Source organism: Oncorhynchus mykiss, chromosome 3, assembly GCF_013265735.2.
Source record: "Oncorhynchus mykiss isolate Arlee chromosome 3, USDA_OmykA_1.1, whole genome shotgun sequence".
NCBI classification, from domain to species: Eukaryota; Metazoa; Chordata; class Actinopteri; order Salmoniformes; family Salmonidae; genus Oncorhynchus; species Oncorhynchus mykiss.
This window is the reverse complement of record NC_048567.1, coordinates 54,254,645-54,268,996: the sequence shown is the minus strand read 5'-3', so window position 1 is coordinate 54,268,996 and position 14,352 is coordinate 54,254,645. Positions and strand designations below refer to the sequence as shown.

Genomic DNA, 14,352 nt, shown 5'->3' with positions numbered 1-14,352 from the left:
GATTGTTTAATTCTAACATTTGATTAATAAAATATGTAATACAAATCTCCAAACTTTTTTGTTTTGTTTTAATGCACAATTAAATTCTCCAGGGTTAATTTCGTTAGCATGGTATGTTCTTCTAGATTTAGTACATAAAACAACATTTATAAAGCCAACATTATCCCTTAGGTCTAATATGCTTAAACAATTCAAGTGCTTGACAATTTTTTTTTTATCTTAAGGGGGTTTAGCCATCAGTGACAGGAGTTGACAAGCTACAGAGCTGACAGATACTCACAACAGTCCAATAAAAACATTGGATAAAAGTAGCGACTCAGAGCTAGAAAATGGTATATCATACACTACAGTTGAGGGACAATGGGAAAATAATTCTGCTTTGAAAGTTGATAAACTTGTAACCTCACTTTTGAGAAAATGGCCATTGAATAATTTGGTACACCTACTGGAGAGCTCTACTTTGTCTATACCCATTCAGCATCTTTCACACCCTCTTAAGCTTTAGCCCCACCCATCTCTTTAAGGATTAACATGTTAGGCTATGTACTAAACGACCAAAGATTAAGACTAAAGGCTGGTTTATACTATGGTGTGTTCGTAATTGAATCTGGAGTGCCAGATTGTGCTCTGGGTGTTTGGAAACTCAGAGTGTTGTTAAGATTGTCCTTTCGTAAATTCAGAGCATTTCACACTCAGAGCGTTCAGCGGACTGGACGCTCTGGCCGAGGAGTAGTGTTGATCCGAGCGTTCTGACTAAACAGCAGTAGTCAAGCACCCAAACTAACTAGCTAACATTGGCTAGCTTGCTAGCTACTTCCAGACAAAAATGAGAGAACAGCTCACTGACCATTTTACTCACCCTAGCAGAGCTGGTTAGGCCGTTTATGTTAGCGTTGGTGACTGCAACTGTGCTGCTGGCAATTTAATTACACTTTTTGCCAACGTTTACTGACACCGGCCATATTCAACGGGTGTTGCGCATTCGTAAATTCATCAGTTATTCTGTGCTCTGGCACACTCAGACGAGAGTGCTCTGAAATCGGAGTAGATAGCCAGAGTGAATTTACCAGATACGTCTTTTGACAGTTGTCGCAGTGACACAAAGGGGATGCCGCCGTGAAATTCGAGGCATTATCAAGTGCTTGCAAAATTGTGAATTTGTGGTCCCACCTTAAACCCTCAAACCTTTACAGATTCACAATTGAAAGCATCCTGTTGGGCTGTATCACCGCCTAGTACAGCAACTGCACCTCCCGCAATCGCAGGGCTCTCCAAAGGGCGATGCGGTCTGCCCAACACATCACCAGGGGCAAACTACCTGCCCTCCAGGACATCAACAGCACCCGATGTCACAGGAAGGCCAAAAAGATCATCAAGGACATCAACCACCCAAGTCATGGCCTGTTCACCCCGCAATCGTCCAGAAGGAGAGGTCAGTACAGGTGCATCAAAGCGGGGACAGAGAGAGTGAAAAACAGCTTCTATCTCAAGGCCATCAGACTGTTAAATAGCCATCACTAGCCGGCTTCCACCCGGTTACACAGCACTGCACCTTTGAGGCTGCTGTCTTATAGACATGGAATCACAGGCCACTTTAATAATGTTTACATAGTGCTTTACTCATCTCATATGTATTATATTTTACTCTATTTTAGTCAATGCCACTCCGACATTGCTCAATCTAATTTTTATATATTTCTTAATTACATTCTTTTACTTTTAGGTGTGTGTGTGTGTGTGTGTGTGTGTGTGTGTGTGTGTGTATTGAATTAGATGCTACTGCACTGTCACGGGCTAGGAACAAGCATTTCGCAAAACTAGTGTATGTGACCAATAGCATTTGATTTGAGCGACAACAGCCTGCGCAAAAGACAAAGCAGAGCTCTGCCTTTTCAAATCATTAGATTCTCATCATGCAGCCTTACAATATATTAAAAATCTAAACATTGCCCAACGTTTGTAGAACAACTAAAGCTCCATAAACTCTAAACGAAGCATATAGGAGTAACTATTTCTTTGTTAACCGCTCAACACAGAATAGCGGAATTGAGGAAACACATTTTATTCAGCTTTGTTCAATTGCATTCTTCAATCTATAAAATAATGCCACGGAATTATAAGCAAATCTAGTCTGTTAAATGAACTAGTGTAGCCCACAGCCATTTGTGGTATGCTATTCTTTTCTTCAGAAATTATTCTCATATCATATTTCTTTAGACCCGTCTAAAATATTGGAATTATTGTGAAGGTGTAGGCTATGTTACATGGATTTACTAGACTTCTTGGCTTGTAGGCTGTGTGTGGAAGCCAGGAGATGCTAAATGTGTTTATGTTAATTAACGGTCAATTCCTGTGAGATGGACAGTTATTTGCTTGACAATCACCGGCTGACGAAATGTCATGCCCACCACAGCCCTAGGCGAGATAATTAAATAATACATTTGACGCTGTAAAACGTTATGCAAGTTGGCACACGACAAGTGACTATTGGAAAGTCCTGCTGAGTTCACTGACCCTCAGCTAAAAGCTTTCAACACAAATCTTCCTAGCCCCCTCACACTAAAAGCATTTGAGTCACTTAGTGGCCAAACACTGTGCAGCCTCATATGACACAACAGAGATCAAATGGGTAAACTAACTACCAATAGCTACATATCCCTATTTATGTTTATCGTGTGCATCTCTGGAAGCACGCCTGGGGATTGGAACTTACATTGAACAGAGTAGGACGCCAGGAGCGCGGCAGTGTTGTGCGGGCAGGGCAGTCTGTGGGCCACAAATCACAAACACACAAGTCATGACATTGATTAATTTGGATCAATATGAAAATCAAAGCTTTTACCAATGGCAGCTCTATTAGAGTAGTGTGTCAAAGTGCTGGTCAGGTAGAATCTGTAAGGTCACTAGAGCGGTGTGCGAGCGTGCTGCTGAACCAGTGTAAATAAGGACAGCCAACTCACCTTCCTGTCAGGATGTCCTGTTTGAGCTGGAGGAAATACTGGTACCTAGTGGAATAAGGAGAGCAGTTACACCAACAACGTGATAAAGATGTCTCTATGATTATGGGCAATAGAACACATTTGGATAATCTACAATCCAATTACAGTAGAATGACTGAACAGGACCCACTCACATGGAGCTTCTCTGATGCTTATTGCTTAGGCTACATTTCTATGACTTAACTTGTCGACTGTGTTGTGAGTAACTAATACTGAATTCATCTCATCATAGTGCGAGTGCTCAACAGCATTGTTGTGTGGTGTCTGGAATCAATAGTGCACATCCAGAACAGATCCATGCCTCTGTATCTTAGATATACAAAGTGGTACACTCACTTGATAAGGCTGGATGAGCAAGGAAATGCTTGAGAGCATAAATTGATTAAACAACACTGGAGTATCCAGACTGTAACTCTGTTTCTATTGACCATGTATGGAATCCCCAGCAATAGAGGCAAGGAGCATCCATGGCATGTTTATGACTAGCTGTGTGCAAGGCTTCCAGCAGTGCAATTTGTCATTTTTTGGCTAATCTATGTACCATGTTGATTCTAGTCTTTAACTGGTAGCGAGCTCTAAAACCCTGCAGGACCTATTCCTAACAAGTTTAATCTATTCATCCCCATTAGTACGATTAGCGGTTTAGGGCTTTGGTTAGTGTAATACTGGCCTATAGTTTAACAGTTACCCTGTGTAATTTGTCTCCTTATATGGGCATGACATGGCAGGTTGTCCTTATCTAGTGTACTCTTTATTAGTATCCTTACCTAGTATACTCTTCCTGAAGTTTATTTGGGTCTGTCACAAAGAACTTCACTCTGAAGCTCAGATTATAAGGCGATCCCCCTATAAATGTACAATGAGACAGATTATTGTATTTCCACTTTAAAAAACAACCACTTCCCTGTTAATCCATCAATTTCTGAGCAGTAGATTGAATGTTCACCTACTTTTTAACTGCTTCCTTATGGGTTTGTTTGGATCCAGCCACCTCTGTAAAATATAGATGAGGAGAAACTCAGACAAGTTCCTCAGCAACCCTGCTCACTCAATTATTCACTAGTCAGCCCCCTCCACCTCATCCCACCTCTGCTTTCCATAAGGTAAATGCAGGCAGGGTCATGTTGATCTGTAGCTAGATACTAGCTAAATACAAATTGACCACACCGTAATGACTGTACACAGCATTTATGGAGGGGTGATGAGGACTCTGCCAACAACGTGTGTTGATCTTAACACTGCATCAGTGTGGGTCATTGAGCAAGCTGTGGTGTAGTAGTGTGTAGTGGCATGCAATGTGTACCATTAACATACAGGCTTCCAACACGATTTAGGCTAACAGATGAATTGTAGATTGGATTATATTGCCTTCAGAAAGTATTCAGACCCCTTGTTACATTACAGTCTTATTCTAAAATGTTTTTTAAAAAAAAATTAAAATCCTGAATCTACACAAAATACCCCATAATGACAAAAGTGACCGAGTTTTTAGAAATGTTCGCAAATGTATTAAAAATAAAAAACAGAAATCCCTTATTTACATAAGTATTCAGACCCTTTGCTATGAGACTCGAAATTGAGCTCAGGTGCATCCTGTTTCCATTGATCATCCTTGATGTTTATACAACTTGGAGTCCACCTGTGGTAAATTCAATTGATTTGACATAATTTGGAAAGGCACACACACCTGTCTATATAAGGTCCCACCGTTGAAAGTGCTTGTTTGAGCAAAAACCAAGCCATGAGGTCGAAGAAATTGTCAGTAGGGAAGCAAAGTACAGCGAGATCCTTGATGAAGAGCGCTATGGAGCAGGTTAAGACCTCAGACTGGGGCAAAGTTTCAACTTCCAACAGGACAACAACCCTAAGCACACTGCCAGGACAACGCAGGAGTGGCTTTGGGACAAGTCTCTGAATGTTCTTGAGTGCCCCAGCCAGAGCCCGAACTTGAACCTGATCGAATATCTCTGGAGAGACCTGAAAATAGCTGTGCAGCAACGCTCCCCATCCAACCTGACAGAGCTTGAGAGGATCTGCAAAGAAGAATGGGAGAAACTCTACAAATATAGTTTGCTGAGCTTGTAGCATCATACCCAAGAAGACTCTAGGCTGTAATCGCTGCCAGAGGTGCTTCAACAAAATACTGAGCAAAGGGTCTGAATAATTATGGAAATATAATATTAGCAAACATTTCTAAAAAACAGTTTTTGCTTTGTCATTATGGGGTATTGTGTGTAGATTGATGAGGGAAAAAACTTTTCCATTTTAGAATAAGGCTGTAACTTAAAATGTGGAAAGTCAAGGAGGTCTGAATACTTTCCAAGGGGTAGAAGAATTGGTTCTAAACATAATTGACTCACTCCAACCCTCCCCATCTTAGCCGTATTAATCCATCTCCATTTCTCACAGCAACACAATAGTCTAGACTACATTTACCCATGACTGTTACACTACTAGATGTCCAAAAGGCACAGACAATTACAATTAGGTGTGAGCAGAAAAGGCTACAATCAGTGACAATTGGAGACTGTAGGAAATGAGAGTGATTGATGAAACAACTTCAGTCAACACTAAGAGTCTGACCTTGGCACCTACCGGGCTGTCTGAGGAGTCGTCGGCCAGATGCAGGCCGAAGTAGTCCCTTTCTGTCAGCTCCAGGTGCTTAAACACTACATCCAGTAAGACATGACCCTGGTCGTGTTTCTGTAGAGGGGGAGAAGGGTGGGGAGGGAGAAAGAGATAATTACTCATGGGAAACATCTGATTGTGTGTGTGTGTGTGTGTGTGTGTGTGTGTGTGTACGTACACACACACTACCAGTTAAAAGTTTTAGAACACTTACTCTTTCAAGGGTTTTTCTTTATTTTTACTATTTTCTACATTGTAGAATAATAGTGAAGACATCAAAACTATGAGCACACATGGAATCATGTAGTAAGCAAAAAAGTGTAAAACAAATCCAAATATATATAAAATATTTGAGATTCTTCAAAGCCACTCTTTGCCTTGGACAGATTTGCACACTGTTGCCATTCTCTCAACCAGCTTCACCTGGAATGCTTTTCCAATAGTCTTGAAGGAGTTCCCAAATATGCTGAGCACTTGTTGGCTGCTTTTCCTTCACTCTGCGGTCCGACTCATCCCAAACTATCATAATTTGGTTGAGGTCAGGTGATTGTGGAGGCCAGGTCATCTGATGCAGCACTCAATCCCTCTCCTTCTTAGTAAAATAGCCCTTACACAACCTGGTGGTGTGTTGGGTCATTGTCTTGTTGAAAAACAAAATGAGTCCCACTAAGCCCAAACCTGATGGGATGGCGTATCGCTGCAGAATGCTGTGGTAGCCATGCTGGTTAAGTGTGCCTTGAATTCTAAATAAATCATGACAGTGTCACCAGCAAAGCACCCCCAACACCATAACACCTCCTCTTCCATGCTTTATGGTGGGAAATACACATGCAGAGATCAAACGTTCACCCACACCACATCTCACAAAGACACAGTGGTTGGAACCAAAAATCTCCAATTTGAACTCCAGACCAAAGCACAAATTTCCACAGGTCTTTAGTAGTGGATTCTTTGCAGCAATTCGAGCATGAAGTCCTGATTCACACAGTCCCCTCTGAACAGTTGATGTTGAGATGTGTCTGTTACTTGAACTCTGTGAAGCATTTATTTGGGCTGAAATTTCTGAGGCTGGTAACTCTAATGAACTTATCCCCTGCAGCAGAGGTAACTCTGGGTCTTCCATTCCTGTGGCGGTCCTCATGAGGGCCAGTTTCATCATAGCGCTTGATGGTTTATGCGACTGCACTTTAAGAAACTTTTAAAGTAAATGAAATTTTCCGCATTGACTAACCTTCATGTCTTAAAGTGAATGGACTGTTGCTTATACATTGCTTAGCGGTTTTTGCCATAATATGGACTTGGTCTTCTACCAAATAGGGCTATCGTCTGTATACCACCCCTACCTTGTCGTCACAACACAACTGATTGGTTCAAACGCATTAAGGAAAGAAATTCCACCAATTAACTTATCAAGGCACACCTGTTAATTGAAATGTATTCCAGGTGACTACATCATGAAGCTGGTTGAGAGAAGGCCAAGAGTGTGCAAAGCTATCATCATGGCAAAGGGTGGCTATTTAAAGAATCAAATATAAAATATATGTTGATTTGTTTAACAGTTTTGGTTACTACATGATTACATATGTGTTATTTCATATTTGTGATGTCTTCACTACTATTCTACAATGTAGAAAATAGTACAAATAAAGAAAACCCCCTTGACTGAGTAGGTTTTAGAAAACCTTGGACCGGTAGTGTATGTCAAATCAAATTTTATTTGTCACATGCCAAATACATCAGGTGTAGGTAGACCTTACCGTGAAATTCTTAGTTACAAGCTCTTAACCAACAATGCAGTTCAAGTTTAAAAAAAACATTTATCAAATAAATTAAAAAGTAAAAAAAATAAACAAAGTAACAAGGCTATATACAGGGGTACGGGTTAGTCGAGGTAATTAGTACATGTAGGTAGGGGTAAAGTGACTATGCATAGATTTGAGGGGGGGGGGGGGGGGGGCAGACTGTGTTCGCGTCTCCAAGTTAAATCCACATGCCACAAGTCTCCATGACAGCCAGGCCGGAGTGGTTGCACTGTCTGTCTACCCTGGCTCAGTCCCATTAGGGACAGTGACAACCACTTGTCTCCCTTCTGCACTCTCCTCCCCCTTCTCTCCCCCTGCTTCGCCTGAGACTCACATCACAGCAGTGTTGTGCCAGTGAGTGGATGGTGGTGGTGTTGACACAGAGCTGCAGTCTCAGCTGAGAGACTGCAGAGTCTGTTGGGTCCATGTCACAGCCCCAGTCCCCAGTTCTAGGCAGCAGACTGGCAGCTCTGGGCTGTTGACTGTCAATTACGCGCTCAACCCTGGCTAGAGGATACCAGAGGGCGACACCTCTCTCTCCCTCTGGCTGCCACTGACCCTGCTGTGTTAGCCACTGCGGGATTAGTAGGTCCCTGTGAGCTGGGGGTGACTTCAGCTTTCTAAATCACCAGGTCAATATAATCAAGTGATCTGAATGAGAGGGAGACAAAGAGTGATGGTAACTTTTTATAGTCCCCTTAAATATTTAATTTATCCAACCTGGAACGCTTTCCTATTGGTCTATTAACAAATTTACCGCATCGGTGTATCACAACGGAAAGCCAAAATTCACATCCATGCAACCCTGCTGATTAGAATGTCCTGCGAAGATTGTATTTTCAACCAGGAAGTAACAGGAAAGAATACTAATCACTTTTGCAGTGTTCGTTTTATCAGCTGTTGTACAATATGATATCAAATAATTTCCCCTTCAACTAAGTGACGATAAATCATGGTCTAAATACTTTCAATAAAGAGTACTGGTATGTGAACCCGTCAACCCTTACTCGGCATCTCTACTCCTCTCATGTTCTAATCTAGACGGAAAACAAGCCAAACAAGGAGCTCTTCAAATTCCCAAGAAAGATAACGCTGCCGTTGCTTCTAGAGCTGATATGAGAGTTAATACAAAGATGATTCATAATAAAAGGTAGTGGGAGGTGTAGTGGGAGAAGGAAAAGAGGAGAGGAGCAGCGGCGGCAGTGAGGAACGCCACCTGACAGTCTAGGATTCCCCCAGGGCCTGTGCCCTGGTAACCTCGCCAGTGGGCCAATCAGATGTCTCTGTTGAGAACAAAACACTGGTAAAGTTATGCATGGGAACCTGAGCCAGACGTCACATGGAGGGCAAACAGAGTCACACGCCATCTCCGCGTCACCCTGGGGGATGTGACTGTGTCTGACATATATCTTGGGTACTGTAGCAGCATGGAATTCAACATTCACACAGCTGACTCAATGCTCGGTGTGTAGTATGGAGACCAATTAACTGTGTGGTTGTTGTGCTTTACAACCAATAGGCTAGGCACCACGGAAATGGTCTCTCACAGGCCTACAGAAAACCAAGATGTTCAGCTGTAGGCTAGTTGCGCCAAGACAAAACCTTGGTAAAATATTCTGTCGTTGACGGTTATTCTTTTAAAAAAAGTACCCACTGCCGAGAGTAGAGGACCGTGGATTTTCTGAAAATAATTTTCAGCCAGCATGGAATTGTGACATTTCCTAATCTATTCCAATGCTTTACTTCTGTGTTATTTGCTGCTCCTTGACTGTCTGAAGTGGTTGTTCTGACTGGATGTGGGCCCTTTCTTTTGTGTTACTCTAGCAAGCTCTCAGGCTGCCGTCTCCTCCTCGCTGGCTTTCTAAAAGCCTCAGGACAAATGTGCAAATGCAGCCAAACAAACGCACACACGTTGATAGGACAGCACTCTGAAGCATGGGAAGGAGGTTAATTTACACGACTCTTATCTTCTCATTGCATGCTAGTTAACTTGCTGACGTTTCTTGTCTCAATGTTGTTATCTTAAGACTGGGTGGACACTGAGGTAATTAGAATGAATGGGAAAGTTAGATTAACACGTCTTGAAAGATACTTCAGTTATCTGGGAGGCAACTTGAGAGAACTTGACTAGAGGGCTAGCCCATCTATGGAGGAGAATGGCAATGGGCCTATTCTGAGATCCCCACTGAAGACTGGGTGGGTGGGGGGGTGAACAACTCGGCAGACAGGGCCAAACAACCAGTCTTGTGCTGATCTTCATCAATCGTCACACTTCTGTGAGCCAGCGCCTGAGATGGTGAGGACTGGACTAGCGAGGGAGGAGAGGGGGAATGTTAGGGTCAATGCAGGCCAGGGGTCTGAATGAAATATCTCTAAAGTAGATGTGGTGTCAATGTACAGTATGAGATAACAAGTATGAACATAAACACACAATATAGTATTCACATTTAAACATACTGTGCATGGTTGCAATCATAAGACATAAAGCTAGACAGATCTCTAGTAAAGTCTTTAAAAAGAGGCTTGGGGCACTGCTAGAGCCTAAGCCTGGAGGAATGAGGGAAATGTGGAAAGACATGAGGCAGCTTGTCCAGGAGCAGCAGAAAACAGATACACGGGTGGAAAATAAATCAGCTTGATTGTCGCTCTCTGATCTATTGTCGGGGGCCAAGTTAACCTCACCTTTCATGTAAAAAAGTAATGACCATGCTTTTAAGGGGAAATTATAATTAGTTTGGGATTTTGTCAAAGAGGCCCTTTAACTACTTACCAAGTCAGATGAACTCTTGGACAATGTTCTCTCTAAACTGCACACACGCAACTCTCAGACAGCCTTGCAGAGAAGCACTAGATTGAACTTCACTCAATTTTCTAGTTTTCCCCTTAATTAACACTAGCAACATTTCACTCTACTGTGGGAATTGTGATCGAATCAACGCATTAGCCACTTTCAAGTTGTATGGCATTGAAGCTCGTCTGGAGGGTTGTTAACACAGTGTCCAAAGAAGGGCCAGAAGCATACAGAATGGTGTCGTCTGCGTAGAGGTGAATCAGAGACTCACCAGGAGCAAGAGCGACATCATTGATGTATATAGAGAAGAGAGTTGGTCCAAGAATTGAACCCTGTGGCACCCCCATAGAGAATGCCAGAGGCCCGGACAACAGGCCCTCCGATTTAACACACTGAACTCTATCAGATAAATAGTTGGTGAACCAGGCGAGGCAATCATTTGAGAAACCAAGGCAATCGCGTCTGCCGATGAGGATGTGGTGATTGACAGAGTCGAAAGCCCTGGCCAGGTCAATGAATACGGCTGCACAGTATTGTTTCTTATCGATGGCGGTTATGATATCGTTTAGGACCTGGAGCGTGGCTGAGGTGCACCCAAGACCAGCTCTGAAACCAGATTGCATAGCAGAGAAGGTATGGTGGGAATCGAAATGGTCAGTAATCTGTTTGTTGACTTGGCTTTCGAAGACCTTAGAAAAGGCAGGGTAGGATAGATATAGGTCTGTAGCAGTTTGGGTCAATAGTGCCCCCCCCCCCCCCCCCCCCTTTGAAGAGAGGGTTGACCGCAGCTGCTTTCCAATCTTTGGGAATCTCATACGACACGAAAGAGCTTGAACAGGCTAGTAATAGGGGTTGCAATTTTAGAAAGAGTCCAGATTGTCTAGCCTGGCTGATTTGTAGGGGTCCAGATTTTGCAGCTCTTTCAGAATATCAGCTGACTGGATTTGGGAGATGGGGAAATGGGGAAGGCTTGGGCGAGTTGCTGTGGGGGGTGCAGTGCTGTTGACCGGGGTAGGGGTAGCCAGGTGGAAAGCATGGTCAGCCGTAGAAAAATGCTTATTGAAATTCTCAATTTTAGTGGATTTATCTGTAGTGACCGTGTTTTTTCCTATCCTCAGTGCAGTGGGCAGCTGGGAGGAGTTGTTCTTATTCTCCAAGGACTTTACAGTGTCCCTGAACTTTTTTGAGTTTGTGTTGCAGGAAGCAAATTTCTGCTTGAAAAAGCTAGCCTTGGCTTTTCTAACTGCCTGTGTGTATTGGTTTCTAGCTTCCTTGAAAAGTTGCATATCACGGGGGGCTGTTTCATGCGAATGCAGAGCGCCAAATGGTGTTTTTGTGTTGGTTAAGGGCAGTCAGGTCTGGAGAGAACCAGGGGCTATACCTGTTCCTGGTTCTTTATTTCTTGAATGGGGCTTGCTTATTTAAGATGGTGAGGAAGGCATTTAAAAAAAATAACCAGGCATCCTCTACTGACGGGTTGAGGTCAATGTCCTTCCAGGATACCCCGGCCAGGTCGATTAGAAAGGCCTGCTCGCTGAAGTGTTTCAGGGAGCGTTTGACAGTGATGAGTGGAGGACCGCTGACCCATTACGGATGCAGGCAATGAGGCAGTGATCGCTGAGATCTTGGTTGAAAACAGCAGAGGTGTATTTAGAGGGCAAGTTGGTTAGGATGATCTAACCATCTATGAGGGTGACACGGCTAGAACATCCGGGTTGGCAGAGTGTGCTAAAGCAGTGAATATAAAACAAGCTTAGGGAGGAGGCTTCTAATGTTAATATGCATGAAACCAAGGCTATTACAGTTACAGAAGTCATCAAAAGAGAGCGCCTCAGGAATAGGAGTGGAGTTAGGCACTGCAGGGCCTGGATTCACCTCTATTTCACCAGAGGAACAGAGGAGGAGTAGGATAAGGGTACGGCTAAAAGCTATGAGAATTGGTTGTTTAGAACGTCTGGAACAGAGAGTAAAAGGAGGTTTCTGGGAGGGCGATAAAATAGCTTCAAGTTATAATGTACAGACAAAGTATGGTTGGATGTGAATACAGTGGAGGTAAACCTAGGTATTGAGTGATGAGAGAGATATTGTCTCCAGAAACATCATTGAAACCTGGTGATGTCATCGCATGTGTGGGTGGTGGAACTGAAAGGTTCGAAAGGCTCTACAGTGAAATAAGCCAATAAACACTCTCCAGAACAGCAATGGACAAGGCATATTGACATTAAGGAGAGGGATGCTTAGTCGAGTGATCATAAGGGTCCAGTTAGTAGTGAGGTTGGTTGGGGTAACGGCGATTCAGACAGCTAGCCGGGTCATCGGTAGCAAGCTAGCGTAGGATGGTGTTCTGTTTTTAGCAACTTCGTACGTTTCCATTAGTAGATTAGTGGGGTTCCGTGTGGTAGAGGGGATCAATCCAATTGGCAAAATAGATATAGTTATAGTGACCCAAGAAAAATTGTCCGAGAGACCTATTCAGATAGCAGCCGATAAGACAGCTAACGATTAGATGGGCCGCAGATGGGCGTTCAGGTAACGTCGCGACAGAGGAGCCAGTTGGATAACTCCCTCGTGCAGATAATGTCGGTAGTCCAGTCGTGAAGGCCCGGTGGGGCTCCGCATCGGCAGTAAAACGGGTCCGGATAGGTTATAGTAGCCCAGGAGTGGTTGATGGAACTTGTCAGCTGGCTAGCTCTGGAATAATTTAAGTTTGCTCCGGGACCGACGTCAGCCAATAGTTACACGGATAGCAGCTAGCTAGCTGCGAGATCCAGGTGTAAATATTCAGAGCTTTCGGTTGAAATCCGGTGATATGGAGAGAAAAATAGGTCCGGTATATTCTGGTCCGAGTCGAACAAAACTGGCGATAGCTTTTCGAGCTAAAGGATAGCTGTTGACCATCAACCGTGGTTAGCTAAATACTAACGTTAGCCAGTAAACTGGCTAGCTCCTGGCTAGCTTCTATTGTGGATTTCAGATGAGATAAATAACATATATATTTTTTTTAATTGGTGAGGCAGGTTGCAGGAGAGTGTTTTGAAGTTGAGTTTTTGGAAAAGAAAATATATAAAAGATATGCGAAGAAGGATGGATGGATGGATGGATGGAGTGATTGATGGATGGATGGATGGATGGATGTATAGTGCCTTGCGAAAGTATTCGGCCCCCTTGAACTTTGCGACCTTTTGCCACATTTCAGGCTTCAAACATAAAGATATAAAACTGTATTTTTTTGTGAAGAATCAACAACAAGTGGGACACAGTCATGAAGTGGAACGACATTTATTGGATATTTCAAACTTTTTTAACAAATCAAAAACTGAAAAATTGGGCGTGCAAAATTATTCAGCCCCTTTACTTTCAGTGCAGCAAACTCTCTCCAGAAGTTCAGTGAGGATCGCTGAATGATCCAATGTTGACCTAAATGACTAATGATGATAAATACAATCCACCTGTGTGTAATCAAGTCTCCGTATAAATGCACCTGCACTGTGATAGTCTCAGAGGTCCGTTAAAAGCGCAGAGAGCATCATGAAGAACAAGGAACACACCAGGCAGGTCCGAGATACTGTTGTGAAGAAGTTTAAAGCCGGATTTGGATACAAAAAGATTTCCCAAGCTTTAAACATCCCAAGGAGCACTGTGCAAGCGATAATATTGAAATGAAAGGAGTATCAGACCACTGCAAATCTACCAAGACCTGGCCGTCCCTCTAAACTTTCAGCTCATACAAGGAGAAGACTGATCAGAGATGCAGCCAAGAGGCCCATGATCACTCTGGATGAACTGCAGAGATCTACAGCTGAGGTGGGAGACTCTGTCCATAGGACAACAATCAGTCGTATATTGCACAAATCTGGCCTTTATGGAAGAGTGGCAAGAAGAAAGCCATTTCTTAAAGATATCCATAAAAAGTGTAGTTTAAAGTTTGCCACAAGCCACCTGGGAGACACACCAAACATGTGGAAGAAGGTGCTCTGGTCAGATGAAACCAAAATTGAACTTTTTGGCAACAATGCAAAACGTTATGTTTGGCGTAAAAGTAACACAGCTGAACACACCATCCCCACTGTCAAACATGGTGGTGGCAGCATCATGGTTTGGGCCTGCTTTTCTTCAGCAGAGACAGGGAAGA

The 14,352-nt window shown here is 43.2% G+C and overlaps 1 protein-coding gene across 7 annotated transcripts in view; it reads right to left on the bottom strand.

Annotated features, from left to right (window-relative positions):
• LOC110520208 (protein tyrosine phosphatase non-receptor type 4) overlaps positions 1-14,352 on the bottom strand; it is a 108,955-nt gene that overhangs the window by 48,833 nt on the left and 45,770 nt on the right. For 5 of the 7 annotated variants that reach the window (XM_036974586.1, XM_036974591.1, XM_036974587.1 and 2 more), the window contains 5 exons: positions 5,583-5,702; positions 3,950-3,992; positions 3,767-3,845; positions 2,961-3,005; positions 2,714-2,766 (listed from right to left, as the gene is read on the bottom strand). In XM_036974586.1, coding sequence (XP_036830481.1) covers positions 2,714-2,766; positions 2,961-3,005; positions 3,767-3,845; positions 3,950-3,992; positions 5,583-5,702 — 340 coding nt within the window. The remainder of the gene's footprint in view (positions 1-2,713; positions 2,767-2,960; positions 3,006-3,766; positions 3,846-3,949; positions 3,993-5,582; positions 5,703-14,352) is intronic. The other 2 variants (XM_036974588.1, XM_036974589.1) reach the window with 1 other exon arrangement.